The 26,242-nt window shown below is 43.6% G+C and overlaps 1 protein-coding gene across 1 annotated transcript in view; it reads left to right on the top strand.

The window, feature by feature from the left end:
• The first annotated feature begins 418 nt into the window (after positions 1-418).
• VOPP1 (VOPP1 WW domain binding protein) overlaps positions 419-26,242 on the top strand; it is a 61,489-nt gene continuing 35,665 nt past the window's right edge. The window contains exon 1 of the mRNA XM_058832269.1: positions 419-823. Within this exon, the coding sequence (XP_058688252.1) occupies positions 773-823 (51 nt within the window). The 5' untranslated portion in view covers positions 419-772. The remainder of the gene's footprint in view (positions 824-26,242) is intronic.

The following is a 26,242-nucleotide window of genomic DNA, read 5'->3' as shown; positions in this document are numbered from 1 at the left end:
CTAGAAGGATGCTTTAAAGCGTCCCCAGAACCTTCTCTTCTCCAGGCTGAAGTGCTCCAACTCTTCTAGCATTCGTAGGAGAAACTCTCCAGCCCTCTGGGCATCTTTGTGGCCTCCTCAGGATTCGCTCCGGAAGATCGTTCTTCTGGGGAAGGGGTGTCGTGGCCAGGGGCGACCCGCGGGCGGCGCGGCCCCAAGGCGGAGCGGGGTCAGGTGCGGGGGCGGTGACAGGGGCAGGGCCAGGGCCAGGGCCAGGGCCAGGTGCGGGGCAGGAGCAGATAATGGGGCAAACGCGGGGCCACTCATCCTCCGCCACCGCCCTCTCCCGGCCGGGCAGCGTTGCGGGGCGGGGCCGGGGCGGGCCGCTCCACTGCCCGCCCTCGGCGGCGGCGGCGCCCGGCCTCTTTGTGCCGCCCGCCCCGGCACCGGCTGTCCTCCGCCTCGCCCCGACCCCGCTTCGCTCGACTCCGGCCGCCGACACTGCCGCTGAGGGGATCGGCGGGTCAGCCCGCCCCCGCCCTGCTGCGGGGCTTCCCCGCCTCCCTCCCCGCCCCGCCGCCGCTCTAGCCCGCCTCGTCCCTCTGCCCCCGGTGCGGGCTACTCGCGGCCGCCTCCCCGGGCTGCCTGTGAGCCCGCCGTGCGCGCTGCCGCCCGGAGCTCCCCCGCCGTCGGGGATGGCGCTGCTGGCAGCGCCCGTGCGCGCCTGAGGCGGAGGGGCGAGCCCGCGGCCGCCGCGGGAGGAGGAGGAAAAGGAGGAGGAGGAGGAGGAGAGATGAAGCGCTTCCAGCCGGGGGTCGCGCTGCTGCTCTCGCTGCTGTGGGAGGTGAGGTGGGCCGTGGGGGGAGCGCTGCCCTGCGGCAGCCCTGGGTTCACCCCGCGGGGGTCCGCCATCGGTCGCGACCTGGAACTGCGCGGCTGGCGGAGGGGAGCTGCAGCCCGCACCCTGCCGGGGGGCGTGCGCGGGAGGTGATTTATTTTTGGGGTTAGTGTCTTTGCCGTACGGGCTTGGCTCCACGGGCAGTGCGCGGTCCGGAGTGCGGGGCCGGGCTGGGCGAGACCCGGCGCGGCTGAGGGTGCGGTGGTCGCGGGTGTTGGCGGCGGCCGGGCTCGCCGGGTGTCCGGGGTCTTACTGCTGGAGCAGAGGAAGATTATCCGCGGTGTGGTGGAGCAGAGTAAGACGGGACCTGTACGCAGGGGCACAAGCTGCTGGAAGCTGCCCATTCCCAGCAGACCGGCACACTGTCCAGGGGACGCAAAGCCTGCGCTTGTCAGTAAGGGTTAAGTGGAAGGTGCGTCTCTTATTTTCATTTTAAATGGCCTTTCCTGGGCAAAGTGTCCATTGTGAGGTAGGTAGAGGTGCGGCGGCATCGGCTCGCGAGGAGCCGTGGCGTGGTTAAACTTCTGGCAAAGCCTGGCTAGCGCAGCTTTCGTACTTACAACAACCAGGCAAACAGTGAATTAGGAGCTTTCGTCAAACGGAGGGGGGATTTGTGCCACGCAGCTCTGGAATCACAGAGTAGTTTGGATTGGAAGACACCTTAAAGATCGTCTAGTTTCAACCATCCCTCCCATGGGCTGGGATGACACTGGATCAGGGAGGGCTGGGAAAGCAGCTCTGTTTTTCCAGCGGGCGGATCGGTAGATGTTGCGGGGTTTAACTTGGGGGCTGGGGGCGGGCAGGGGGCATCAGTAGGCGCCCTGGGGCGGAGCGGTGCGGGCACGCTGCCGTGTGCCGCTCCCGGTGCCAGCCCGCCGGAGTCAGCGCCGGGACACGCGCGGTGGCAGCGTGCCGGGGTCACTTCGGAAACACCCGTGGGCTTGTCTTGGGCACAGCTCTGCGCTCATGAAGCCCAGAGGCGATGTAGCTGAAAGTGACAGAGAGGTGGAAGAGCTATGTTGCCTCTGTGATGGAGCAGTTCAGACAGAGAATGAATTAATTTATTTTTTTTAAACGGCATGCCACTAAATCCGTACACGGAAACCAGAGTGCTGGCTGTATAATTACCCTTTGGTAATGGATATAATTCATGAAAATTATGTTTACTACGTGTTTATGCCACCTACGTAGATGAATGATTTCTGGTGTGTTGCCCACTGTGCCATCCAGTATCATCCCATTAAAACACTCAGATGAAAATCGTCGCTTAATGTAAATAAGTGTAGCACTTTACAAGTTAATTGATTTGCATCTCCTTACCCTGGCTGTAAACCTGGCCCTGATCCTGGCCCTCAATTGCTCTTGACTCCGCAGCAGCTCTTCAGAAAGCAGGAATAACAAAATGTCGATTAAATGAACCAAACACCATCATTTCCCTGAGGGATTGTGTTCATCTGAGACTGTGAAAGGTTTCACCCCTCCAGGATCTCTTTGATTAGATGTCTCTGCTCTCTTAACGTGTATTCTGCTGAAAAAGATCATTTGTGCCTGAAAAAAGTAATTTGCATAAATCCTCACTGGATCTAGCCAGTGTTGCTGTTATTTAAGCTTTTGTACTCGTTTTAATTGTGGGGCTATTCCCCCCCCCCACCCCTTTTTCTTTTAATCTAGAATGTTTGTTTGGCCATCTGGTTTTGCGGATTTTTTTTTGTTGTTTCTTTTTTGGAAATTCTTAGGTTGCCTATTAAAATGAGATGCTATGTAAATAAGGTTGTATTCTGCAGGCCCAGAAACAGAGTGCTGGTGGTTTAAATAACTTAATCTGAGACATCTGGTTGTTTCGAAGATTTTTGGTACATGAAACTTTTGGTACGTGAAACTGTCTTCTGTACAAAGTTCTGTACTGGATATTATCTGAAATAACATTGCTGCAATTGTTTGAAATCTGTTTGCAGCTTCAACATCATCTAAGTTATTATTGAACAGAGCATGGGCTGAGAAATACGGTTTTCGTTCATCGTTTTGCAAAAGGCTCTGACTGTTACCCAGGTACTGTGGGGAGGAACCCATTTAGTTCGTCAGAGCACTGTGCAGTAGTTTACTGATTCTAACCAAGTTTTCCTTGATTAGATTACCCAAAATACTTGTAAGATGTTTGTGTGTTGCAAAACCACTATTTTCAGTTATACAGATGAAAGGAATGAACTCTTTCACAATTAAGTATACCTCAAGTTCATGGTGGGTGTGAGTTTGGATGTGGGGAGTGTGTGTGTGTTTGTGGCTTTCAGGCTGAAGCCTAGTTAGTAGCTGGCTGTGGCAGTCTCCCACGAGGAAGTGATGGATTGCTGTTCCTGATGTAAAGGCAGAAGATGCAGAAGAGGGGCTGAGGGGCAGGGGAGGGAGTTTCCATGTGTTGGTGGGTGGTTTCATGAAGGTGATTAAAGGCATTGCCATCGAAGCAGGATTTACACATAAGAAATTGCTGGCTCTTGATGCTAAAATGCCAGTCCTTGTCTTGTTCTAGACAAGCTTGAGATGCACTAATTACAGAAACACCCAGAGCACTGTGATGGTGGGAGAGGGGAATTAATTTTGAATTTTCTTGTGTGATGAGGGGTTTTTTTACTGCAACCACAAAGACCATGGTGGAAGAAAAATCTCCAATCCCAGGACCCAGAAAGCTCTGCTCTGAGAAGACATTATTATTAGGGGAGAAAAGCCAAAGATGCCATGTGTTTTGCTCACGACTTAATTGCAGTTGAACAGTTTAACAAGTAAGGTAAAATGAGGTGGACAATTTGACAGGTAATTTTGGTTCTTGCAGGAAGAAATGAAGATTGTTGAATCTTTATCTGTCTTTTTCAAATTAATTTGGCTACTTGGAGATGGCAGTGTGTTATTAACTGCAGTTGCTTGAAATGCCCTTTTTCACCAGAAGCCTGGATGTCTGATATACCCACAGTACTGGGGTATGTGATTTTTGCACTCAGAAGTAACCAGTAGTCTTGCTTGCTAGCTTGGCTTGCTGTTCTGTCAACAAGACTGTATTTTGTCTCAGTTGGCTCTCATTTTTATGGAAAGATTTGAGGAGGTCCTTGAAGTGATGACTGTTTGGGGCATATATCTCAAGATTTTCTGCTTCTCTTTTATCAGTGATCCCTAGGGCTTTGGTTGTTTGAGCTTAAATGTGACTTTAATGAATAGTGATGTCTTTGGAATGAGGAAAAAATAAACCTAAACAGACAGTCCCCCCATCCCCCTGTTGGAGCAAGCTTATTTTCAGCCTGAATGAGGGCACCAGTGTCTCTGTGGGGCTTACTTCTCAGACTGAGTGCTTGCTTTCTCTCTCACAAGCTGTAGAAGTGCTGGCTGGAGGAGAGCTCAGTAGCTGAAGCTCAGCTCAGGGGTGGGGAAGCTGAACAAAGCTGTTTCAGGCTGATAGAGGACCCTGTCTGTGCTGCAGCAGTAATAAAGGTGTTTTATTGTTACTGCTGCAGAGAAGCTTGCTGGATAGCCTCAACTTTCAAAACTGTCGAATAGACAGTTTTTTTAGATGCCTAAACTTTTGATTGGCCCTCATGTTATATCCAGGAGAATCCAGGAGCTAACACAAGTGACTGAATATTTAGGTTAAGCTTCTTAGTTAAGGTGAGCAAGGACTGCAGTAGTTGCTGTAGGTGGTGAGTGGTATTTGTGGGAATCCCTCTACAAAGGTCTCCATGTGGCTATAACAAATTGAGAACCTCACTTCTGGAAGTACTAGCACTGACGTTTCTACTCACAGTTTCTCATTACTGAGAATTATAATGTGGATGCTGATAGAAACACTGATAATTGGATGCTTGAAAAAAAGTGATCAGTGCAGTCCTCTTGTTAATTTGTTAGATGAAAGATGCTACACAAGAGTCAAGTGCCTTTTTAAAAAAGAACAAGAAAATGGACATGTCATAGGAACGGCAAAATGTGTTATCTTGAAAGAAAATTCAAATACTCACGACAGTCTGTCATACAAGATTTGTTTAAGTAAAAGCAAAGTTGGCTGGTGTTCCTCTGTTGGTTAACTGCTGTGCTGAGCTTTTTAGTATTGTTTTTGTAAGTGGATTTCAACAGGAGAGATTTTATCAAATCAGAAAACCAAAAATTTTTCTCCTTCTGGAAGAAGTTTGTTTGTGGTTTTTCTTTGATTGTTTGTGGATTTGTTGGGGTTTTCTTTATAATTCTTGTAGGAACAATAACTTTAAGATGAGGAAACCTACCACTCTTAAAGAAAAAAACCTACACATTTTAATGTGTTAGGCACAGGTGGAGTTCGAGAATTTGTGAGAATTATGGGGGCCGCTCTATCCTCCACTACTCCTCTCTTTCTAATGTTTTTTCTATCCATTAGTAGTAAAGTTTTCCTTTATATAAAGTACTGTAAGGGAGTATATACTCTTGAATATACAAATGGGCATGCACACCATTGTTGTTGTCTCTGTGATGTCCCTCTCTGTGGAATACAGATACTGCCCTACTGATGTTTTAACTCTTGTTCTTTCAGTGGGGGTTGGAGGGAGTAAGGGGAAAAATCTATCCCAAAAATTCTGCTAGAGGGTTGTTAGTGTAGATGTGTCTACTAACCCTCTCCTGCTTTTTAGTTTTGGTTATGTAACAGACTTAGCAGCTTAAACAGTTTCTGGTGGGTTTTTTTCCTTACCCTCCTGCAGCTGGTTGAAAAGCAGCTATTGCATTGCTGAGTGAAGGCAGGAAAGAGCTTTCTTACAATTTACAGTTTGGAGATCCAACTGGTGCTGGCAAGCCTTCCCTGCCTTTTGACAGGAGCGAGATGGGCTGTGATTTCCAGGCAGGAGGACTGAGCTCACACTCTTTCCTCACTTTGCTCCTGCTGAGGAGGAGACAGATTTGTGTTGGTTGTGGGTAGGGAATGGGTGGCCGACTGCCATTTCCATCCTCTAAGAGGAGGTGCAAATGGGGTTTTTTGGGCTTGGTTGGTTTGGGGTTTTTTTCTTTAAATGAGAAAAAACATCTGTAAAATCTGTTTGTATTTTCTTACTTCAGTCAAAAATATTTAGCACTTTCTATTATGTTTTCTTCATGAAAGGGAAGTTGTCTGACTCTCCTCTTGGTACTTTGCACTCAGCTAATGCAGGTGGCTGGAAGGTTAAATTTGGCCAAAGCAAGCCCATAGACTTTGAAAATGGATTTAGCTAAAATCAGTAAAAAAAAAAAAAAAAAAAAAGGTAAATTGAAACTCTTTGGTTTAATACAAATTCATTTTGATTTTCTCCACTAAGAAGAGGCTTAGAAAAACTGCAATGAGTATACCCATATAGGGGCTTGCTCTGGTCATCAGTGTAGGCTGAGTTTACAGGCAGAAAAAGATTAATGCTTAAGCTTATGCTACAGAATTTAAAATAAAAAAAATATTTTAAATATTTAAAAATATATCTTACTGGGGCAAGGTAGCTACCAATTTACTTCAAATTTGTTGTGATATGAAGTAAAATCCGTGTGAAAAACCATTACATAAGGCTAGCATATTTTACTTTTTATGTCTGATTTTGAAAAGGCAACACTGTTGCCTTGTAACCTCAGCAATGCAGCCAAGTTTGTTTTGCTGAAGGTTTTGTTGAAATCCTGTTAGTTTGTTATGGCAAATACAAACTCTCTTTGGACTAGTAAGAGGCAAAACCTTTCTAAAAGCTTTTTTTTTTGTTTGTTTGCTTGAATAGTGTTTTTTGGAAAGTGAGTCTAGATCTGTCTGAAGTCTGGGGGCACAGCCTGGGATCTTGGGCATTAAATAGCAGTTTCAAGACAACGAAAAGCTAAGGTCTTTAATAGTGGATGTTCCTGATATCAGATCGGTAAGATATGAGATGAAATGCCATGCCTGGTATTTCAGAAGGGCATGAGAGGAGAATCTGGGTTTGTTGAATGTTTTTTTCTTTTTTTCCTATTTGAAAACAATGTGTCTTGACAGGTTTCTCACATATTAAATGGAAGAGTTATTGCTTCGAAGTTAAAAAGGTCTTTCTTCAGAAGTGTGTCTTCAACTTCGTGCTAAATAGGTGTTAGCTACACCTGTTTTTTAAATAGCTCAGCTAAAAATCTTTTCCTTCTTTCTCAATGACTCAGCTTTCAGTCTGGTAAATTTTTTAAAGGAAAGGAAGTAGCAAGAAGTGGTTTCTTATCTGTATCTCATGCAATGAAGGTGTGGGTTGTTGCTGGCAAGGATGGTCTCTAATGCTCTAATGCTTGGTTTTGCCAGCTCCTGCTGCTCTAGTGACCCTGGGACAGTGAAAGTATCTTATCAACCCACTGGTGCCCTGAATGACTAAGCCACAAAAAAGGGTCTGGGGGGAAAAAAAATGAGGGAATAGTTTTCCATTGCTTCAGCAAAGATTTGTGCCGTGGTATAGCATTATGAAACTTGCTGCAGCAAGGGAGGGGGGAGAATGTATGGCTTGGAGCAGGACTGCTCATTTTGGTAGCAGACTTCTTGTTCCAATACATTAGGTACCTCCTAATGGGAATCATAAAATCCTTTTGGTTGGAAAAGACCTTTAAGGTCACTGAGTCCAATGGTAAACCTAACACAGCCACATCCACTGCTAAACTGTGTCCCTAGATGATGCTGCATTTGTACTGGAGTGGAAGGCAATCATGGAGACCTTTTCTGTGCTCTGCTAGAAGGGGAAACTAGCAGAATCTTGATTTTTTTTTTTTATTATTATTTTTTTTCCCTTTGCCTGAAAGATGCCATTAGATACTATTCTGGAAAAGTTATTCTTACAGTTTTTCCAAATCACCTGCCAAGTGTCTCAGAGCAGAAGTCCTCAACCAGGAGCTGATGGCCTCCTCAACCTTTCCCATCTGTGGGGCAGGAGATGGTCATGGATGGAGACTGTGCTTCTGGGGAAGCTCCAGCATCAGTTGCAGCCTGGGAGGGGCTGTTGTCCTCGAGTCCAGCCAAAGGTAACTGCAAGCACAGCACTCTGCTGCTGCACCCTTCACTCTGCCTCTCTCATTTGGAGGTTTAAAAAAACTCTAAAACCTTGTCCCTTCCTTGAAAGTGATTGTGAAGTGATCGGGGCCTTAGTTTCAAAGTTCAGAGGCAGTGGAAAGTGGCCATTTGTGAAGGATGAAGGGACTACACCTACACTCCAATCCTGGTTGCATGCAAGCCCTCTGTAAGCAGCTCACTGTTTCCAGCTGGAGTAGTAAAGATGCTATGCCAGCTGGCTCCTACCTCTGACATCGATACGCATCAGGCAACTAAAGATCTGGCAATAGTTTTGAGGATGGATCCTTCCTTCCCAGGTCTTGTGCTGCTGGAATAAGATGTGAGGGCTGTGGAGTCCAGGAATGTAGCCAATACATCTAAAGAATTGTCCTTCTAAGGTAATTATTTTTAATGTTTTCCTATGCCTTTCTAGTTACATGCATTCCAGTCTGTTTGGATCTTCCCTGGGAATATGAAGAAGTGGAGAATCCTGAAATGAAGTTAGTATGAGAGGAACGTGAGCATGTGGGAAGGTGGCAGGGATCTCACTGACAGCAGACTGAAGATGATGGGTAGCACGTGTTACACTTGATGTGAGAGGAGCATTTTGTTGTGCATGTTTATCTCTTTGGGCCTCAGTCAGTGCTACTAACACCCAGGGGAGAATGATGCTTTTGGAGACTTATAAAAGTAAGACTTACTCTGCTTGGCTTGGTCTTGCCAGCAATGTTACAGTGAGAAGTTTGTGCTGCTGTGGGGTTAGGAGCAGGTAGTGTGCCTGTGGTCCAGAGTGTTTGGTTATCAATAAATTAGGAGCTCTGTCTGGGAACATATATTAGCAAAGAAAAATAAAATCAATGACTGTAATAGCAAAGATGGACTCCTTTTGAGTTGCTGCAAACTTCGGTTTCTCTGGCTGGCACAGCTGTGTTTTTCTGCATGCATGTCTGGTGGCTGTTGGTAGACCAACAGAATTCTTCTGTGTGTCCTGGTTGGAGTCTGTATTTCTCCCTTTCTGCACAGGAGATGCTCAATGCTTCTTTTCTAACCAGTAAAGGCCAGGTGTTTATACCTTACTGGTTTTGGCACAGTCCTTTCAATGTCAGTACAGGAGATTGATATCCCGCTGTGCAGCACCGTTTAGACATGGTGATATGACAATAGACAGTGTAAGGGTCTGTACCTGGGAAATTGCTCAGATGTTGCTCAGTGTTTTGTTTTTCCAAATTTTGTTAAATCCCTTCACTAAAGTGGATAGAAAACCTGTTAACTTAATGAATTCTTTTCTGCTTTTCTCATGATATCTGTAAATGTGGAAGCAGGCACTTCTCAGTCTGGTTGGTGGGTGACTGTAAGTGCTGGAGCTTTTGATGCAAAAAACAGGCAAGGATGAGTCAAGCAAGTGTTTTCTTTCATTTCTGCTCCTTGGGTGGGGGGCGGGAAATACATTGCTCATAGCTACAAATAATTCTCTCAATGCTGATCTAAGTGAGATCCAGGAATTCACTGCTGGCTCTCTTACAGTGTGAGTTCCCAGCTCAGGGCCTTATTTCCCTGCTGCAGTTGGAGCCAGGGGTTTAACCTGTTACAGGAAGGGTAATGTGTATAAAAGTCCACCTTCATTTGTTCAAGTGCCATGAAATTTGGCAGAATCTTAGTCCAAAGGAGAGGACACATGATCTCTGAACATGCATTTCTCAAATGGTCAGACAATTGTCTAGCCTAAAATAAAAAGAGGGAGGATGAGTGTGTAAGAAGTTTTAAATCTACCTTTTCACAGTCTGCTTTTCTTTTTCAGGCTAACATAAGATGCTCCTATCTTGAGTGCTGTCTTGCCTATCCCAAACATGCATCAGTAATGATAACCATGATTTTCAATGTTTTGAGCAGCGATTATGCAGAAGATTCCTGTTGATCCTGAACTATCAAGCAGCACTGTCACAATGGGCCCCACCGTGTGCTGTGGGCTTTCACATCAGGGACCCCCGTTCTGCTCTGATCTGCTTCTTGACTAAAGCAATTCACATCTTGTGGCTATGATTCAGAAATACTAATAGCATATGGGATTGGGCTAAAACTCTTCAGAACTGGGTCATCATGTAGTTTGAGATAGTGTAAGATAATGTTAGGCTGCTTCATTTTTTTTTTCCTGTAGCTGAAACCATAGTGGTGGTCTCTGTTCCTAAACTTGCGTGCATGCATCCCTGCATAAAGTATGTCAGAGTGCTACACTAAGGCTGGGTGTTTGACTGCATATTCTTAGGATGACCTGTATTTCTAGGGAAGCTAGGGAGCAGGGGAGGCATAAGTGCCTAATAATAGCTGGATACTACAAGTTGCATAATGTTGAGGAAAATGTAAGGCAGTTTTGGGGCTTTCGCATAATGCCAACATCATGTAACCAGCTGAACTTAGTGCTGCACTTGCAGCATGGTGGTGGAGAAGTGTTTCAGGCTCTGCAAGTGATCTGTGGATCTTGGAGCTTCTGTTTTCTGAAATCCAGGTCTTAGATCTGTTTTCTCATGTACTGTGGGTAACACTTCTGATGCTGACTCCTTAAAGCCCTGAGTGAATATTAGTAAGTTGGGTCTCGCTACACCCTGTATGTGGCAATCATCTAGATAGGTATCTGCAGTGTTCCTAGAAGGCATTGGATGGGACCCTGAAAATGTTGTAGGAAACACATTGGAATATGCCCAAAACCTGGCTGGTGAAACTTCCTGGTGTGGCTGTGCAGACCCACACTTGCAGCTCTGTGTGCACATCTGCCTGTCAGAAGGCATCCTGTGGGAACACATTTAGGTTGCAGCTTCACCTGGTTTTCCCTGCGGGTGAAAACCATGGGCGCAGCTGTGGCACAAAGCCAGAGGGATTTGGATTAAGCTTGTTTTAATTCTGAAGTAATCTTGACTTCCTATTTTTATTAAAGCCCTAATCCTGGGCTCCATCCAAAGACCATTAAAAGTCGATGGAGACATCCCACTTGCTGGGACAGGCTGCCTGGAGGGTGCTGGATGCCTGTGGTTTTGCTGTCTCAACCAGCTTGAGGTGCAGGTGACCTTTGCTCTGTGCAGCTTCTGGAGCCCTGTGGGCAGGAATGGTGGTGTCTTCCCCGGGCTGAAGGCACACACACTGGAAAGTTTGGTTGCCTTGAAGCAGCTCTTGCTGTCACTCCTCTGTGCACCTGCACTGTGCAGCACAGTCCACCCACGGAGCTGCCAGTGTAGCTCTCCTTGGGGAAGCAGCTACTTCAGCCGGCCACGGTCACTGTCCATGTTGCGTAAGGAGAAAAGCATCGTAGTGATTATATAAAAGAGATTATGTAACTGGGTAATTTGGTAATCGCCTCTCTGGTGAATGCTAAGAATAGCTCGTGAATATACATTTATTTCTGTGATAGCCATCCACAGTGATGAAGTGCTGGAAAAAGTGGGTGCTGGGCAGTGGCACAGCGTGAAATACTTGTGCCTGCTGTGTTTGTGTTTGCAGACTTTGCAGCTCTGTCACTCCTGTGCTGCTGTGGTGAGACACATCAGCTATTGTTCCCCCTGCCCCACACTGTGGTGTGACCTGCTCCTCAGGTGCAGTGTAGGTATCCAGCTGCTCTTGATAAGCCTGTGCCACCTGCCTGTGGTATCCTTATGGGGGTGTACAATGCACAGGCAGAGCAGATGATGGAGGAGGGAACACATGTTGCTTCTCCACGAATTTGGGCCATTTTCCCTTTCTCTTGATTCCCAGAGCTATCTGTTTTTCATGCTGAAGTTGCCAGCTCTTCCCCCCACCCCACCCTGAAAAGTGTCTGGGATGTGCTGGACAATTTCCAGGATCCTGGTGAGGAGTGAGAAGGCTCATTGCCTGCGACAACTGAGAAGACCATGTGTGCTTAAGCCCCACTCTTACTTGCATCTCTGTTCATAGGTTTATTTCTCTCTTGCAGAAGGGAGGGTGACTCATAAAAAAAATCAGCTGCTTCCAAAGCTAGTGAGAGCTCTCAGATGCTAATTGAAGTCAAGGGAGAAACTGTGGAGGAGATGGGTGCTGTTCCTTGTAGTCTCTTAGTCCTGAGAAGGCTGTGCAGGGGTGAGCTCAGGATAGCTTGGGAGAAGGCAGGAAGCTGGATGAAAGGCTGTGGCAGGGGAGGAAGTGAGCAAAAGAAACTTTCTGAGCACTAGTGGTTCAATTTGGAACATCGGTGCTGGCTCTGAAAATATTCCTGCAGTTTTCAGATCACCTTCTGGAGTCTGAGTGGCTGCTGGCTTTTTGTTGTGGGTTTGGGGTTATTTTTAATTTTTCTTTTGTGTGATTATAATTTGCCTTTCCATTCACCGAAAGGTACAGTTTGCCACCTTTTCTCTTTGCTACAGCTACCTTGAATTGCTTATTCAGCTCCTCATCTCTTGCTGCCTGAAGCTCAAGCTCTTTAACCTTATCTTCAAGCTGGCACATAATCCTCTCTCCACCTATGGCTCTGACCTGGTTTCCTCCTCCTCCTCCCAGCTTTGCTCTGGACTGTTGTTACACCCTTCTTGGCTTAGGATGGCTTTCTTCTCTCTTTTCTGCGTTATTGATTTCATTATTTGCAATAGTTTCCACTTCCCTGGCATCCCTGTTCTCTTTTTTTTTAATGTTTTTTTCTGTACTTTCCTCTTTTATTTCTTTTCTCAGCTTTCTTCAGTTCCATCTATGATTCAGCCCTGTCATAGCCACTTCCCACGTGGGTTTTGCCTCTCCCATAATTTCTTTACTTTTCCCAACTTGCAGATGGAAAGGCTGTACCATCTGCCCTTAAAAGTGCCTTATAAATCCATTTCCCATGTATTGCAGTTAGGTGTTGGGTGCAGATTAAAAAATGTAATTCAAATCCTTTTCCCTTGAAAGAAATACACATTCCCATCCTGTCCCTTTTGCCTGAATATCTGTTTCCTAGAATGTTTTTTCTCATTTTTGTACGTTAGACTAGAGATTTGAGAGTTCAGCTTGCTTCTTCACCCAAGAATTCCCTTTGTGGATTCCTTGTTGCAGTTTGCTGCCTTGTGTACACACCCCTTCTCCTTGGTATTTATGCCTTCTCCTTTTAGCAGGCTATCAATCCTGGAATATGCTGCTGTTGTTGTCAGGACAAAAGAGTTTTAGGGGAATATTTTTAATAAACATATGGTTGTTGCATAATGTTGATGGAAAGTAGGCAGAGGAGACTGCATGTGCAGCACCCTATGAACTGTAGAGGACAAGGGCAGGCACAGACCACGGATAATACGAAATTATTTTGATGCCATGTAAATTCTCAGGTGCTTAATGGACTTAATTTTTCAGTCTCAAATTACACATCTGGAAAAAGATGTGACTAAAGTTGAAAGTTTTCATGCAAAAGCATGTAAAGGTGTGTTAGAGCTGTTATAGGAGCTTCTGTAATGTGAAAACTGTTTAATTTGCAACTGTACAGATACATTAAGAGTAATCCTATCTGGACTGATGGGCAAGTGTGAAGTAGTGAAAAGTGAAGGAAGCCAAAATTCATGTACTGTGTTAACTTTTTAAAACCAGTGTAACAGAAATGGTAACTCATTTGCATCAATTTTAATGAAAAGTATGTATGTAAACTCCTGCCTAAGATCAAAGAAAAACATTAATTCTTAATTTCATGTGGATAAGATGGTTCAAGGTGCGTAAGGATGGTAAAAAAAGGTATGAAGGCCATTTTAAGATTTGGTGCAGAGATACCATACAAGAATTTGCTTTACTTTTGTCTGCCTTTCCAGTGTCACGTGCAGCATGTATAATCTGAATCAGTTTAGTAGCAATTGTTCTGAAACCTCCAGAAACTCTCACTGGTAGGAAGGAGCAGAATGGGTTCCATGTTTTGGGAGCTTGAACTCCAATCCTAATTGGTATCTGTTCCCTTTGAAGAAAATACACTGTAAAGATACTAAATTTCTTATGAAGGTTCCAGTTCAGTTAAATAGATTCAGTTAAAAGAGATTTCCAAAAGCAAATCCAGCGGAGGAAAAAAAATAAGCAGTGTCTGCAGATATCCTGCTGTCTGGAAGAGCCTGATGGAACCAAATTAATAACTTTTAAGAAGTTCCCTTTTGAAATGTTCCTGCAGCAAGCCTTTTAAAAAGAGAGAGGCTTGAAAGCAGAAACCCTTTGTAAAAAGTCTTTCCTTCAAGCAAGAACATTTAGACATGATGTGAAGCAAGGTTGTGAAGGGACAATTAGTACTGGGTTTCCTGATACTGCCTGAAGAAAGCTTGGCTGCCTTTTTCACTGTGGTAGGGATGGCACTTGTAATCTCAGTGTCAGTATTTGCAAGTGTTACTCTGGCCCTGCTGGTGACTCCCTGGACATCTCCCTGAAGGTGACTGCCTCGTGTGTAAGGGTTGGACACAGCCGGGTCTTGAGGAAGGACTGAAGTCTGACTCTGAAGCCATGTAAAGGAACAAGTGACTCTTCCAAGGGAATTGATCTCATGTCTGTGCAGGCTTGCCAGGTGTGTCTGGACCTGGCTCTCCCTCAGCCTGACAGGTGTTTTTGCAGCCATTCGAGGGCAGGGATGTGCCACCTTTGTGCCTGTGGCCCCCAGTATTATGGTGACAGCAGGCAGGGCTGGCATCCTTCTGCTGGGCTGGGTACAGCTCCTGCCTGCCCTCTCTGCCTGCCCCTGCAGGGACAGAGGTGGTGGCACTCAGATACTTGTTCCTGGAACATGGGCTGATGGTGGCAAAACTGCATAATGTGTCTGAATTTAATACCTGTCTCTTCAGCAGCTGGAAAAAAGTCACTATTCTTTTGCCTTTCAGTGCTTTATGTTGTTCTGGAGGAGAAATTCTTTCTTAATGATGTCCTAGACTTTGATATGCGTTCTGTATTCATGGTAACAGCTTCTCCAACCATCCATCTTCCAAATTAGATTAAAGCTATTTGTACATTTATGGTATTTCTTCATGCTTTATTTAAACACAAGTAATCAAATAAAGAACAATTCATGCTGTTACGCTTCAGAAGTCCTTGCCAGTACTTAGATTTTTATGGGAAACCAGAATTTTGCAGCTGATTGTAATGACAAAATGTGTACTTGTCTGCCATCTCTCACAGAAGGATTTCATAGTACTTAAGCAATTTTAAATACGTCATAGCATGTTCCAGTCACATCCAGTCCAGATGCGTAGCCTTGTACAGATGGGTAAGTGGACAAAAAGTATTGTAAATGTCATGCAGGGTGTTTGTAGGTGAATTAGAAACTTAGGATTTCTGATTGCTGGTTTCCTACTCCGGTTCAATAAAAGGTAACTGCTTTGACTTTACTATAAACTTCACAACAAGCCCTTTTTCATGAAGTTATAAACATGGGTGTTTTTTTGGAAGTTCCAAGCAGGGCATCTTGTCACTGGCACAGATATCTACAGGCATGTGAGTGGTCTGGAGGAAAATTTCCTGTACTGGACTCTTCTACATGTGGAATTATCAAATTGTAACCATGATGTTTATTCAGTGTGTTGTGTTAGTACTGAGATAAATAGATACCTCCAGATTCTTACCCTTAGTCTTTTGATTTATGCATTTGCACATTTACCACTCAACTGTACTTGTATTGGGATTGTATTCCAGACTTAATGACTTTCTGATGATCTAATTAACCTCAGCCTGTTAGTGATGCCAGTATTTATTTGTGTAGAATATGAATTGATGAAGGTGTCCGCCTGCATCTCACCTCTTTGGATAGCTGACTAAATCTGTTTAACTTGCTGTTGTCTTCATAGTGCTGCACGCTGAAATACCACAGGAACTGATGCTTGTGTGAGGTTCTTTGTTTTCCCTTTTTTTTTTTTCTTTTAAGCATTCATTGAATATGCAGTCCTAAGTCTAATATTTGCAGACTTGGGTCAATGCTGCTGAGTAGATTAGGTCAAAATAGAAATAACAGCACATCAAAACAGTTTCAAACTTTCAAAGGCTATTTTTGTTTTAAGCACTTCCAAAAGCTAGTGAATTGAAAGTCCAGGTTGACAATGTGTGATGAGACTGGAGAAATGTCTCTGAAAAGCTTGGCATTCACCCAGGGTGTGGGAGGCCAGCTTTCTCTCCTTTGTGTCTGCTGGATGAGCCCTTGAAAGAGTTCCTACCCTAGATAGGGTATACTAGAGCTGATTTTTGTCAATTGTTGACATTATCTCTGTTTTCCACTTATAAAGGAAATATGTGCTAAGCTAGGTGGAAAGCTTCACCATCGCTCAGTGGTTTAGATGCTCTTTGAAGAGAGACGTGTTTGCAGAGTTTATTCCAATTATACCCCTTCAGAGACTGAACATAGAAACTGAAAGACAGAAAAGGGTGAGCCATTAGGTCTGTTGGTTGCAATAAAACAGCCTGGCCTTGTCTTGGGAAGTGCTTACAAAGGGAATTTGAGGAAGCTGCTTGTGTGTGTTGGGAAGGAGACAATTCTGTCCTTGCTGCTTTTTTACATTATGTCCTAAAAATTTTACTACTATCTCTTGATAGAGATAGGATGCTGGTGAAAATAGGTCTTTGCACCTATATTTATGCATAAATATATGCATAATGTTGAAAAGAAACACTGCCAGCACCAAAGTTTGAGGTTCTTTCTCCTCCAATTGCCTGAAGTTAAATTTCGTTCACTTCCAGGAGAGCGAGAAAGGCTTGAGTCCTTCTGGGTGGGAGATAGAAAAACAGACTTGCCATATCCTGGTAGACCACATTAGCTGGGTTGGGTGGATCTTGACTGCAGTTGCTACTGCACCCTTCCCCTTATACCTCTGTGTTCTGCAGATGTTCTTTTTCTACACCTAACAGATGCAAAAAACCTCAAAGGAAGATTTTTGTTTTGTTTTTGCTTTAGGAGTGCAGGAAGCACAGTTTTGGGATCTAAAAAATAGTTACATTTCCAACTCCCTAATATGAGAGGGTTTCTTGGAAGATTTCTCTTTAAGTTTCTTATCAAGCTGGCACTATCTGGAGTTTACCTGCTGCTACATCTTTGATTCATACGATGACATGAAATATTTATATTTAATAAATAGCTCATAAAAATCTGTCTCCCCTCTCTTTTTTGTACTGAGAGCATCTCATGGCAGTGTCCTGAATGTTGCACATCCAGGCAAGGACTGTGGCAATACTGGAGAGATACATTTCAAATAATCACCATTCCTCTCCAGTAACTGGGCAGATGGGAAGGTGGTACAGGGGAGAATGTTGAGAGGGCAATGCCTAGTATACCTTTTACAACCTTACAGACTGTTCTAAAACAGATCCATATAACATTTAGGCCGAGACTACTGGTAGTATCTTTTCTAAGCACCAGATTTTTTACAGGGCTGTTTTATTCCTGACATTGCTGTGCTAGTTCATGGTACCTTGCTGAGCTCCTTCCTGTCGGATAGGGACTAGGTTAGGGAATTTGAGACTGGTTTGGTGCTGTCTTTTTCCTTTAATGAACATCTTAAGGCAGTCTTAGATACTTCAAATTTTATTTATATGAACTGATGAAATGTCCATGGAACTGGATGTTTGCTACATTAAGTGGTGAGTTTATACATTCCTGTCTAAGTCTGTCTTATGTCTGCTGCTCTAATTTGCATTATTTTTTTCCTGAATATTTTTAAATAATCCAGTGATTTATATTTTTTCTGGATAGTTCAATTTTCCAATTTTATGTTTCTGTGGCTGGTGACAGGGCTGGCAACGCAGGATTGATTTAACACTTGCCATCTCTGTTGGTATGAGAGACTATCCAAGTGCTCTATGCAGTGAAACCAAGAGAGAAAGAGTTTTCAAATAAAAGCATGCATATCAACAGCATTAATCCTACAGTTCCTTGTACCAGTGTGTAGAATTGGCACTCCGGGTTTCTTGTTGCACACTGTGGATTTAAGCTTGGAGGAAACCCTGCATCTTGAGCCTGTGATCACAGTCTTATGCGCATAAATAGTGCTGGGTTTTACGATGTCCCCCAAGAATTTTCTGTTCTGCTTTCAGGCAGTCTTGAAACAAGCTGCCTACATGTGTGCCTTGCAAATAAGCCTCAAACCTGACCAGGAGGGAATACATCTGTGGGTGGATACACAGCCCAAGCTCCCCACCTCCTCAGAGCTCTGCCCCTCAGATGAGGCAGTTGGCAAAGTTGATAATGAATCCTGGTGATGAGGATGACTTTTTGTTTGGTGCAGAAGAACCCAGTTTAAACTGTTGTTGGAGAAAAAGTTACTTCTTTAGAGCTTGTCTTATGTTAGAAATAATCAGTTTTCTCATTCATGTCTTCGTATATTTGAATATATTTTTCCATCCAGTGTTTTTGTGTGATCTTCAGTATTCTGTAGGAAGTGGTATAAAAGTATGGCCTCATGGCTAAAGGCTGTGTCACTTAGGAAGGTGGGGTTCTGCAATTGGCACTGCTGTCAGGCACAGGCACATTTCTTTGTGATCTTTGTCCCATGTTCCTCTTCTAGTTTAAGAAATTATAAATTCTATTCATAGCTAGTCTTGGAAGCCATGGATTAAAAGCCATAGGAAAGACAGATGAGTTTCAATAGATTGAATTGAGCAGATCCTACCATTAACAGAGGTGAGGAAGAGGGATCTCTGATATCCTTTTCCTGACCAAGTACCACAGAATTTTCTCTTGCCATGTAACATGTTGGTTCTCATATCAAACAATGCTCTCTCTGACTATGGGCTGAGGGTCCTCTTTCAGTCTGTACTGTTTCGTGTTTAGGAGGGTTTTTTTAGCTAATGAACTTCAGACCTTTAATAAAACCTTGTTTTTAAAAAAGTCCAAAGCTCTGGATATCAGTTTCATTCCCTCTGTTGAGAAAGATTAACTTGTGGGATTCTTTTTTCTGCTTTGTTTAATGGCCTTGAACACATCTACTTTCTCCTTGGAAAGCCTTAGGCAGTGCTTGACTTGTAGTACAGTTAGCATTGTACCTTAAGGAGCCACAGTCATTGCCATTGTGTAGTTAAACTCTGCTCCATCATTTGCCAGAGCTGTCTTGTTCCTCCTGCACCTTGATTCGGGTACATTGGTACATAATTTTGCAAGAAATAAGTAAGTTCTATTTAAAGCCATGCAGTTTTGATCTGAGATGTGTCTTCAAATGAATTGTAACTCTAAGCAAAGTTAATTCACAATGTTATCTAGAAATTTGGAATTCACCATGGTTTTCCAGACGCTTGCCTAAGTTTGTCAGAAAATGTTTTAAATGAGAAATATCTTCCAGAGGTTTTTATTTATCTGAAATCCACAAAAAGTATTTTGTGTTTCGTGCCATGATTCAACCCTAGCTGGCAACTAAACACCACATAGCTGCTTGCTCACCCTCTCCTGGTGGAATGGGGAAGAAAATCAGAAGGATAAAAGCTTGTAAACTCACGGGTTGAGATAAAGACAGCTTAATAGGGAAAGCAAAGCGAGAAATTGATTCAGTGCTTCCCCTGGACAGGTGGGTGTTTAGCCATCCCCAGGCTCCATCACACATAACAATTACTTGGGAAGACAAATGCCATCACTCTGAATATCTTCCCTTCCTCTTTCTTCCCACACCTGATAGTCTGAATGTGACACCATATAGCGTGAAATATGCCTTTGGTCACTTGAAGACAGCTGTCCCAGCTTCTTATGTACCCCAGTGTCCTCCCTAGTGAGGCACAGAAAGGCCTTGGCTCCGTGCAAGCACTGTTCAGCAATAACTTAAATATTCCTGTGTTATCAACAGTGTTTTCAGCCCAAATCCAAGACATAGCTACTGTGAATCAAATTAATGCCACCCCAGCCAAAACCAGCACATTCTCTACTGCTGATTCCATTTCATTTACAGCATGTTTGATCCCACACTATCCAATACACTCTCATTAACCCCCACCACCCTTCACTCACATCCTTTGGTATAATACGTAGATATCATTCCCTTAGTCGATGAACATTGGAACATATTCCATGACTTAGGGGTTCCATCTCTTATAGGGAGCACTCAGGACAGGAGAGATGGTGTGGAGTTACTTGTGTGATATTACTGGGTACCACAACCAGCTCAGGTCAGGTCACTGCTGCATTTGCACTGCTTCTTGTAAGGCTTGTCCTCTGTTGGGTCAGATGGTTTCTGTAGTTTCTGTGGTTGCTGTAGTAATTCCCATAATATGCAACTCAAATCCTGGGTTACAGCAATGTAAAAGTATTTCCATTACAATCTCCACCACTTGTCCCTTTGGATCAGACCTTAGGATTTAATAGTGCAATGAACTTGACCTTGCTGCAGCTTGGATTTATCAACAGCCTGCAGTTCCTTAGGGCTGTACTTGCTCCAAGTGGAGCCTTATCTATGAGCCAGTTTCTTCAGGGGTATACCGGCTGTGGCGTGGACTTATCCATAGGCAGAGTTGCTTTGAGATGTACCTGTTCCCCAGCATGGCCTTTTATCCATTGGCCACAATCCCTTTGGAGGTACACCTGCTGCAGCACAGACATAAACACGGCCACGCTCCCTCCCATGGCATGGACTTATCTGCAGCCACATGCGCTCAGGAGCGTTCTGCTCCGGTGTGGACTCATCCACAGGTGACAGTCCCTTTGACTTCAGTTCACACTGGAATTCCAGCCTCTCCAACACAGCAGCGATGCTCTGGTCCTCTGCCAGCCCAGGCACGTTGCCACAGCTGTTACCAAAATGTTCCCAGGCACAGCAGAGTAAGATGATAAAGCAGCACAGCAGTACAGGAAGCAGTGAAAGCTAAAAGCAGCCAGTAATGAGCACCAGACTCTGATATACAGTAAGGCAAGCAAGCCTTGCAGCCACAGGGACTTGCTGATTAATACCAAACAGCAGTAACAGCTATAAATTCCATCTAGCCCCTTCCGATCTAACCTGTTGTTATCTCCAAATGTTCAAACCCCAGGCTGGCCCCCAAAAAGGACGGCTGTGGTTTAACTCCACAACAAGGCACCACTCAGCTGCTTCTTCACTCACACCTAGTGGAATGGGGAAAGGAATCAGAGTGGTAGAAAAAAGCATGGGTTGAGGTAAAAGCAGTTAAACCAAAGGTTGTGCACACAAACACAGCAAAATGAGGAATACATTTGCCACTTCCCATGGGCTGGCAGGTGTTCAGCCATACCCAGGGGATCAGGGCTCCATCACACATAGTGGTTACTTGGGAAGACAACTGTCATCACTCTGAAATTCCCCTTGTCTTCTTCTTCCAGCTGTATATGCTCATCATAGCGCCATATGATAGGGAATATCCCTTTGGACAGTTAGAAGCTGTCCTGACTGTATTTTCCCAACTTTTTGTGCACCCACAGCCTTCTTCACTGGCATGGTGCTACAAGAAGCAGAAACAGTGTGTAAGCACAGCTCAGCAATAGCTAAGACATCCCTGTGTTATCAACACTGTTTACAACACAAATCCAAACTAGCTACTGTGAAGAAAACTATGCCAGCCAAACTCGGCACATTTCATCGTGATGCTTTCATGAAAAGCACCCTCAGTAAGCTACCATACATCACGTGTTACATTGCTCTTTGGGAGGTGTTGGTCAAAATGGAACACCTTTCTAAATCCACATCAAGCCACTTCTTAGGCCATGAAGTTCAGTGGGACATTTGCAGGGGTGCGAAGAGATGCTCTTCCTACTTGTTGTGGTTTTGTGTTTAATTGGATGGTCTGTGTCTTGCAGGCATAAGATGATCTTTGTGGTTGTTTATGGTTTTATAAATCTGCAGAATGATTGGGTTAGTATTCTTTGGCTGCAGCTCTACAGAGAAAGTCTGAATGTTTAATGGAGTATTGAATACTGCATAACTTTTCCATGTATGAACTTGAAGAAGGTGTTTTGATGGATTGGTTGGTTTGCTGCTTAAACTCTGTAGGGTCAGAGATTATGTGTCTGAAATGTTTTATACATCTTGTGTAGGTTTTAGGTAATTAATATTTCATGCTTGCCCCCAGATATGTGGTAGTGGTTAAAACTCAATTAAGTGGTGATTATACAGAATGATGAATATTTCATTTATTTAATATTAAAATGAAAAAAAGTATATTGCTGTCATGCTGGTTTTATTTCAAAAAACTTAGTCAAGATTGGCAAGATTGAAAGTCTCCTTAGTGTCCTGAATTTATTCTGCTGAAAGAATGCAGGATTTGAGTTTAAAAAATGGATTCTGTTCTCCTTTACAAGGTTGTTTCTTCTTGCACCTTTATAAAAGCCTTTGCCTTGTTCAGTTACAGACCAAAATATTGTTCTGTTCACACCATTTATTAATTGAGCTCTTGGTAATTATATATTCAGAAATATGAGTGTCTGCAAGACTGAAAGAAATCAGATGGATGAGACAAGTGTCTGTGTCATTACTGGGTCTTGGATGGTGGCAGGTGCTGTGCCAGGAAGGACCACAAGACTGCCCACTGTCTGAGATCCATTTCTTTAATGCCTCCCAACATATGGACCACTTGGATCAGAGATACTAGGGTGTCTCTCCCTTTTTATTTGGTTTAATTACTGATTTGGATCTGTCTTCTGTGGATTTGTTGATTTCCTTTTGAATCTGTCATTTTCTGCAGTTTCCTGTGTCAACAGATTTTATATAATGTCTGTGTGCCATGTAAAAAAGTACTTCTTAACTTAATTTCCTGCAAGGAAGAGGGACACTTACTGAAACTCTTGTTACAGGGCTTGGCAGATAATAGTTCTGTGCTTGGCCTCATTCAGCTGTGCATTCAACCTTGCTCTTCCTCATCACCATGGCATCTGTTTTCCAAGTTGAAGGCTCCCAATCCTTTCAAACCCTTCTTGAAAGGCAGCTGCTCTATCTGATTATTCACTGTAGTTTTCCCTCTGTGTACGTCTGATTTCTAGCTACAAGCACTTCTTGGAAAGCAGAAATAAGGACTTAGAGGTACACTTTAAAATAGGGGAGAAATTGGTCACTAATATCTGCTGAAAATTTGGGATGCACCTCTTGTATGGGAAAAGAGCTCAAACTGGTCTTTAAAATACAGCTAATTTTAATGTCTAAGCTTTTAAGGAACTGTAATAAAGTAACTCATTGGTTTGAGTTGGATTCCAGTGGCGTTACTGATTTTTAGTTGCTTTTATTCTGCAAGGGGTTATTAGTGTAGTAAAGGACTTTCCAACACAGAGAGCTAAAGTGCATGAAACCTACCAGAAAACATGTATTGACTCATGCCTCCTGAAGCTTCACTCCTTTTGATGAGGCTGGCTAAGGGGGAAATTTTTATGTGCTCACCTCCTCTGAGAGAGACTAGTCTAGTTCAGTTTTCAAAATTCAGTGCTCAGAGGCTTGCTGGAGCGTACCTGTAGGAGGAGATGGGCAGATTTTAGCCTGAAGGAGTGTGGATAAGTGCAGCTGTCAGAAGACAGTTGGAATACACGTCCTGCTTCTACAGCCAACGCTTAGCTCCCTCCTGCAGAATGAGCATAAAGACTGCTCATCATCACAACTGGCTCTTTAGAGAGCTGTATTAGATAATGGAAGTTTTATTACATGGTTTGTAACTATTATTTAGAATTAAGTTTTGTTTCCTATAGCTGTCTTGCCACTATTGTGGTGGTGTCTTCTAGTGGTGTACCAAACAGCATGGCCAATATCTGTTCTGGGTCCTCTTCCAGTGAGCTGAGTAGTTTTTCCTGTAAGAGTCTCAGTTTTGTATCCTACAAAACTTCATTGTAGACAAAGGAGAGAAAGTAGAATTTGTTTCATTATGTTTGAGGTGGGGGTGTGTGCATGTGAGTTTGCGGGGAGTCAGGATGGGCTGTTGGTCTTCTTTTCTGTCTTCTAGTCTGTGTTGTTGAGGGAGTGCAATTTGATGCTTGGTGCCTGTTGGATTTTCTGAGCCACTGATGCCTTTATGGTATATCACAAACATCTCTTAGTGCCACAGCTGGACTGAGAGATGGCAAAGGCGCCCATGCCAAGACATAGGCCATGAGATGAAGTTGGGACTTCCAGGCTGTTGGAGTCTCTTAATAGTGATCTGTCCTTGAAAATGGTAGGCAAATTTGACCACTTGTGGGTGTATACGGAGAGTCAGAGATTAATGGAAAATCCTCAAAACACATTCTGCTCTGCATTTTGCCTCCCTTATCTAACCCTGTCATCACAGTGGTGCCACTGTGGTCACAGTGGTTAGATGGAGGGGAGCTGAAAATTGTCTGAAGATTGTTAGCATTCATATCTGTGTAATTTTCATCCATTTGAGTATGGCTGTAAATAAAGAAAATGGACCCTTTTGAACATTAATTTGATTGTCTGGACTCAAACTCCTGGTGAAGGAACTGGATTATATGTTTTGTTCTGTGTTGTAGCAGTCAGATTACATAGTTGGTCTGCTAATTAATGCTTGAGCACGTCTTACATTAAATACTACAAAGTTCAGCTGCTGGGGATCTTACCTGGTGGGTTGGTTGCTTTTTTTTTTTTTTTCAGGTGAGCTCCAGGTGCAGGTCTACAGTAACTGTAAGTTTGTTCATCAGCATAGAGGTTTTTTGATAAATCATATGCCCATGATTTTAATGTTCCTCATAGAAAACCACAAGGACTTTGGGTGCTGCTTTCTCAGAGACATGATTCTTCTCTGATTTTCCCATTCTTTTTCAATTCAAATGCATGCAGCCTGGTTCACATAGGTCTTTTTACATTTTAGTGTTTCTACATTTTGCTGATGTATGGCTAGTTACATTTTTATTTTTTTTCGAGAAGGGCAGTTATAAGCACATCTGATACTTAGAGTCAGTGCTTTTTATATCATGTGAATAGGAGTGTTTAATGCTGTTCCTTAGACCTGAGCTAGTTAAATGAATGGCATGTGAAGTTCAAGCACAGTAATCTTGGTTCAGTTACAGCTCTAAATTCTTCTGAGAATTTGAACCATGGGTATGCTTACTTTTTTTGTTTTCTTGTGAATTGAAAGTAGTATTATACCACCAACCCACTTGACTTGCAGAAGCACAGGAACATGAACAGTAATGTTTAGTTTTGGTTGTTTGCAAAAGAAACTGGTGTGAGATTCCTTGATACACCTGATGGTTTCCTTGATGTTCATCATACTGCAAGATGGTCTTGGTTTGCTCCTGCTTGGATGAAAACATAAATAGGTAGTCAAAATAAGACTTCATGCATCCGTGTACTATAATCCTGCTCCTAGTGTTTTCTTCCTAAATCCAATCTAGGCTTCAAATAAATTTGTGAAATTCTTGGTAGACCTTCTTCATCCTGCCATTTTCCCAAACATTGGGAAAGGCTTTCAGTAAACACCTGCAGCTTCCTCCCTTGTTTATCTGCAGGTCTTGCCATGGACTCTATGCCATGAATGCAAAATATGGCAGCAGTTAGGTGGGTGTATCAAGACCAGTTGCTGTCAGGACAAGAAATATTGCTTCATTGTTTGCTTTTACCCTCTCTTTGTGTCTTGCTTTCTGTTGTGTCTTTTGTTTTATACTTTGATAGTCCCTATTCCCTTTCTGAGCAGTGACTGTGCAGCCATGGGTGGTTCCTGATACGGGCTTCTGGATGCAGCCAATGATAAATGTGCAATAGCAGTCATCCTGGAATACCTGGAAAGTAGAGTCAAACTCTACTTCTGGTGAATTTATTTCCCATTTGTTTTTTTCTGCTGCTAAGTACAGCAAGCAGCTGTCTACCAGCAGAAACTCTGGTGAACCAACTTTCCCACTGTTGATTTTTCCTTCAGTCCATATGGATTTCTCCTTTAGAGTGAGGGGCAGATGTACTTTGCCTGCTCATTTGTGTACCACACCACTGGTTGCTGTTCTGCCTTGAACTCATAATGAAGTAACCTAAATGATTATAAAAGCTTTAGTATCAGCTTCATTTCATTTTAATAGACCAATAAAAGCAACCAGTGTGCAAGCTGCTGGCTCTAGTACTTCTGCATAAACCATTAGCAAAACAATATTACTGGCTCTTGACAAAGGAAAATGGCAGTGACAAATCCAGGAATTCACTCTGAAAATAAGTCAACCAAGTGCCAGTGAATTCAGAGACCCACTCATATGCACACTGGCTGCTGTGAGCTCTTTGTTTGAGGCTGAGAAGTCAGCATTTTCTCATAGTTTGTTTTACATTCTGGCTTTGTTTTCTGTAAATATCTTTTGCAGTGTTTCCAGCAATGCTGGCAGCTGCCTATGCACCAGAGGAGCTTTCCCAGTTAGCTTGCATGCACAGAGATCTGATGGGTTTTGCATTTTGTGTGTGAGACTGGCTCATCTGGCCACCTCCTATGCTCTTGCCCTGCAATGCTGGTAGATTGTGTGTTTGCAGCACTATGTGCCAGGTACAGTGTGTTGGCTTTGAAGAGCAGTAGTCTCC

Source organism: Poecile atricapillus, chromosome 2 (genome assembly GCF_030490865.1).
Source record: "Poecile atricapillus isolate bPoeAtr1 chromosome 2, bPoeAtr1.hap1, whole genome shotgun sequence".
Lineage (NCBI taxonomy): Eukaryota > Metazoa > Chordata > Aves > Passeriformes > Paridae > Poecile > Poecile atricapillus.
This window is presented reverse-complemented; position numbering and strand designations above follow the sequence as displayed.